The sequence below is a fragment of the Callorhinus ursinus genome, unplaced genomic scaffold (assembly GCF_003265705.2).
Source record: "Callorhinus ursinus isolate GAN/ISIS: 27379988/994484 unplaced genomic scaffold, GSC_fseal_2.0 scaffold940, whole genome shotgun sequence".
Classification (NCBI taxonomy): domain Eukaryota; kingdom Metazoa; phylum Chordata; class Mammalia; order Carnivora; family Otariidae; genus Callorhinus; species Callorhinus ursinus.
The window spans coordinates 180-4,026 of NW_027397995.1; the positions used below are offsets into that span (position 1 = coordinate 180).

A 3,847-nucleotide genomic window follows, 5' to 3' on the forward strand; every position below is an offset into this window, starting at 1 on the left:
TTTTGAGGCTCAGCCATTCATTCGGGTCAGAACTTCATTGCTTTTTAAGGCTGAATAATATGCCATGGTAGGTATATACAAGTTCGTTTATCTATTCATCCATTGATGGATATTTGGGTTGTTTCCACCTTTGGGCTGAACTGTTTTCCACAGAAGTTGCCTCATTTTACATTCCTATCACAATGTGCAAGAGTTACTATTTCTCCATGTCCTTGCCAATGCTGGTTATTTTCCATTAAAAAAATTATTATCTTTCAGGATCCCGGAGCCCTAAGGGCGGCCGCAGTCTCGCGATCCTCCGGCGCGCGGCTTTTCTTCTCTTCCTCGGTCCTGCGTGTCCGGCGCCGCGCGCTCCGTCCGAGCGGGTGGGCGCAGCGCTTGAGTGGCTTGGCCCGGAGCGGGCCGCGTGCTTGGGAAGGGGACTGTGGACTGGAGAGTGGCACAGAGCATGGCGGAAAACCGAGAGCCCCGCGGGGCCATCGAGGCTGAGCTGGACCCGGTGGAGTATACCCTTCGGAAGCGGCTCCCCCACCGCCTGCCCCGGAGGCCCAATGACATTTATGTCAACATGAAGACTGACTTTAAGGCCCAGGTGGCCTGCTGCCAAAAGCTTCTGGACGGAGGGGCTCGGGGTCAGAATTCATGCAGTGAGATCTACATTCATGGCTTGGGCCTGGCCATCAACCGTGCTATCAACATTGCCCTACAGCTTCAGGCAGGCAGCTTCGGGTCCTTGCAGGTGGCTGCCAATCCCTCCACCGTGGAGCTTGTCGATGAGCTGGAACCAGAGACTGATACACGAGAGTCGCTGACCCGCATCCGCAACAACTCGGCCATCCACATCCGGGTCTTCAGGGTTGCACCCAAGTAATGGAAATGAGGATGGCCACCTTATCCACCCACCCCCACATAAGTAGGCTCAGCTGTGGCTCTTCTTGTACTGAGTACAGTCACGGACCTTCTACCAGAGCCACGTAAGAAAAGCCTGTCCCCTTACAGCCCAGAGGACTCTGAACTGCGAGGGAGAGTATTGTCTCTTGTTGGGCCCAAGCAATGGGTCTTCCCGAGTCTTTGTGGTCTGTAACCATTGTCCTAGACAATAAAAACTACCAAGTTGTGTTAGTATGCAGCCACCCCCCCAAAAAAATTATTATCATTATAGCCATCCTAGTGAGTGTGAAGGGAGTGTGTGGTTTTGAGTTTCCTTAATGCCCAAAGATGATGAATGTCTTCATGTGCTTGTTGGCCACTTTGTATATCTTCTTGGCTAAAATGTCTATTCTGATTTTTTGCCCATTTTTTATATGGCTGTCTTTTGTAGTACAGTTCTAAGAGTTCTTTATGTATTTTGGATATTATCCCCTTATAAAATATGTGGATTAGTATTTTCTCCCATTCCTTAAATTGTATTTTCACATTTTTTATAATCCCCTTTGACACACAAAAGTGTTTAATTTTGAGTAGTCTATTTTTTTCTTTTGTTGCTTGTGATTTTGGTGTTGAATCTAAGAATCCTCGGACAAATCTGAGATCATGAAGATCTGCCCCCTATGCTTTCTTCTAAGAGTTTTGTAGTGTTAGCTCTTTCATCAATTCTGGGTTCATTTTTGTATATGGGCTGAGGTAGGGGTCCATCTTTATTTTTTTGCATGTGGACATCCAGTTGTCTCTTCACCATGTCTTAGAGAAACTATTCTTTCCATACTGAACAGCTTTGGCATCCTTGTCAAAAATCAATTGTCCACAGATATTTGGATTTATTTCTGGAATCTCCATCCCACTCCACTGGTCTATCCTTATGCCAATACCATACTGCCCCGGTATCATCCTTATTAAGATATATATAACTGACATAATTACAAGAGACTTAAAGTGCATATTGTGGTATATATACATACATAAACATTGTGAAATCATTCCTACCATCTAATTGACACATCCATCACCTATTTTTTTTGGTAGAACACTTTTGTTCTACTCTCAGAAAAATTCAATTATACAATACAGTATTATCAACTATAGTCACCATGTTTTACTTTACATCCTCAGACATTATTCATATTATATAGCTGAAAGTGTGTACCCTTTTACCAACTTCTCCCTATTTCCCCAACTCTCTAGTCCCTGGCAACGACTCTTTTACTCTCTGTTTCTACGGTTTGACCTCTAAAAAAAAATTCCACATATAAGTTATACATGTAGTATGTGTCTTCCCCTGTCTGGCCTTTTTCACCTAGCATAATGCCCTCAAGATCCATCCGTGTTGTCACAAATGACAGAAGGATTTCCTCCTTTCCCATTGCTGAAAAATGTGTGCATGTGTGCGTGTGTACACACACACCAAATCTTCCTTATCTAATTCATCTGTTGATGAACACTTAGGTTGTTTCCATATCTTGGCTCTTAGGATTTTGATTTGCATTTCCCTGATGATCAGTGATGCTGAGCACCCTTACATGTACCTGTTGGTTACCTGTATGTCTTCTTTGGAAAAGTATCTCTTCAGCCACATTGTTTTTACTCATGGTACCTTTATAGTAAGTTTTGAAATAGGGAAATGTGCGTTCTCTCACTTAGTCTTTAATTTTCAAGATTTTTTGTTATTTGGGGCTCCTTGCCATTCCATATGAATTTGAGGATCAGCTTTTCCATTCCTGTAGAAAGGCCACTGGAGCTCTGACAGGGATCACACTGAATCTAGAGCTCACTTTGTGGGGACATTACCACCTTGCCAATATTAAGTCTTCTGATCCATTGACATGCATGTCTTTCCATTTAATTCGGTCTTCTTTAACTCATTTTAGCAATATTTTGCAGTTTTCACTGTACAAGTTTTCATCTCCATGGGTATTTATTTATTCCTAGGTATTTTATCCTTTTGGGTGCTACTGGAAATAGAATTATTGCCTTAATTTCCTTTTCTGGTTGTTTACTATGTGTTGATTTTGTACCCTGACACTTTAACTCATTTATTGGTATTAGTAGCGTGTGTGTGTGTGTGTGTGTGTGTGTGTGTGTGTGTGTGTGCTTCAGGATGATCTACATATAGAATAGTATCATTTGCAAATAGAGATATCTTTACTTCTTCCTTTCCAATTTGGATGCTTTTTATTTCTTTTTCTTGCCTAACTGCTCTAACTAGGACTTCTGGCACGATGTTGAAAAGTGATAAAAAAATGGGCATCCTTGGTGATGGGTATTAAAGAGGGCACGTTCTGCATGGAGCACTGGGTGTTATATGCAAACAGTGAATCATGGAACACTACATCAAAAACTAATGATGTAATGTATGATGATTAACATAATTAAAAAAAAAGTGGGCATCCTTGTCTAATTCCTGCTGTTTGGGGGAAAAGTTTGTAGTCTTTCACCACTGAGTATAATGTTAACTGTAGGTTTTTCATAAATGTCCTTCATCATGTTAAGGACGTTCCCTTCTACTCCGAGTTTGCTAAGTGTTTTTGTCATGAAAGGGTGTTAAATTTTGTCCAATGCTTTTCTGCACCAATGAGATAATCATGTGGGTTTTTTCCTCAACACATTGGTTAATCTTTGTATGTTGAAAATGCATCCGTGCATTCCTGGGATAAATCCCAATTTATCATGGTGTATAATCCTTTTAATGTGTTATTGGAACTAGTCTGTTAGTATCTTGTTCAGGATTCTTACTATATATTTATCAGGGACATTGGTTGTGTTGTCTTTTTTTGTGGCATCTCTGCCTGCCTTTGGTATTAGGACAATGGCAGCATCCCAGGGTGTGTCAGGAGGTGTTTGCTCTTCTACTTTTTGAAAGAATCTGAATAGGGGGCACTTGGTTGGCTCAGTCAGTTAAGCGTTCGAGTCT

At 41.7% G+C, this 3,847-nt stretch overlaps 1 protein-coding gene across 1 annotated transcript; it reads left to right on the forward strand.

Moving 5' to 3' along the window:
- The first annotated feature begins 286 nt into the window (after positions 1 to 286).
- Positions 287 to 1,129, forward strand: LOC112817941 (ribonuclease P protein subunit p20-like). The gene has a single exon (XM_025865247.2). It carries the CDS (start codon positions 449 to 451, stop codon positions 869 to 871), a length of 423 nt encoding a protein of 140 aa, XP_025721032.1. The 5' UTR covers positions 287 to 448; the 3' UTR covers positions 872 to 1,129.
- Positions 1,130 to 3,847: the final 2,718 nt, after the last annotated feature.

What these genes read in the sequence shown, in the direction of transcription:
- LOC112817941 (XM_025865247.2), top strand. Translation starts at nt 449, where the DNA reads ATGGCGGAAAACCGAGAGCCCCGCGGGGCCATCGAGGCTGAGCTGGAC.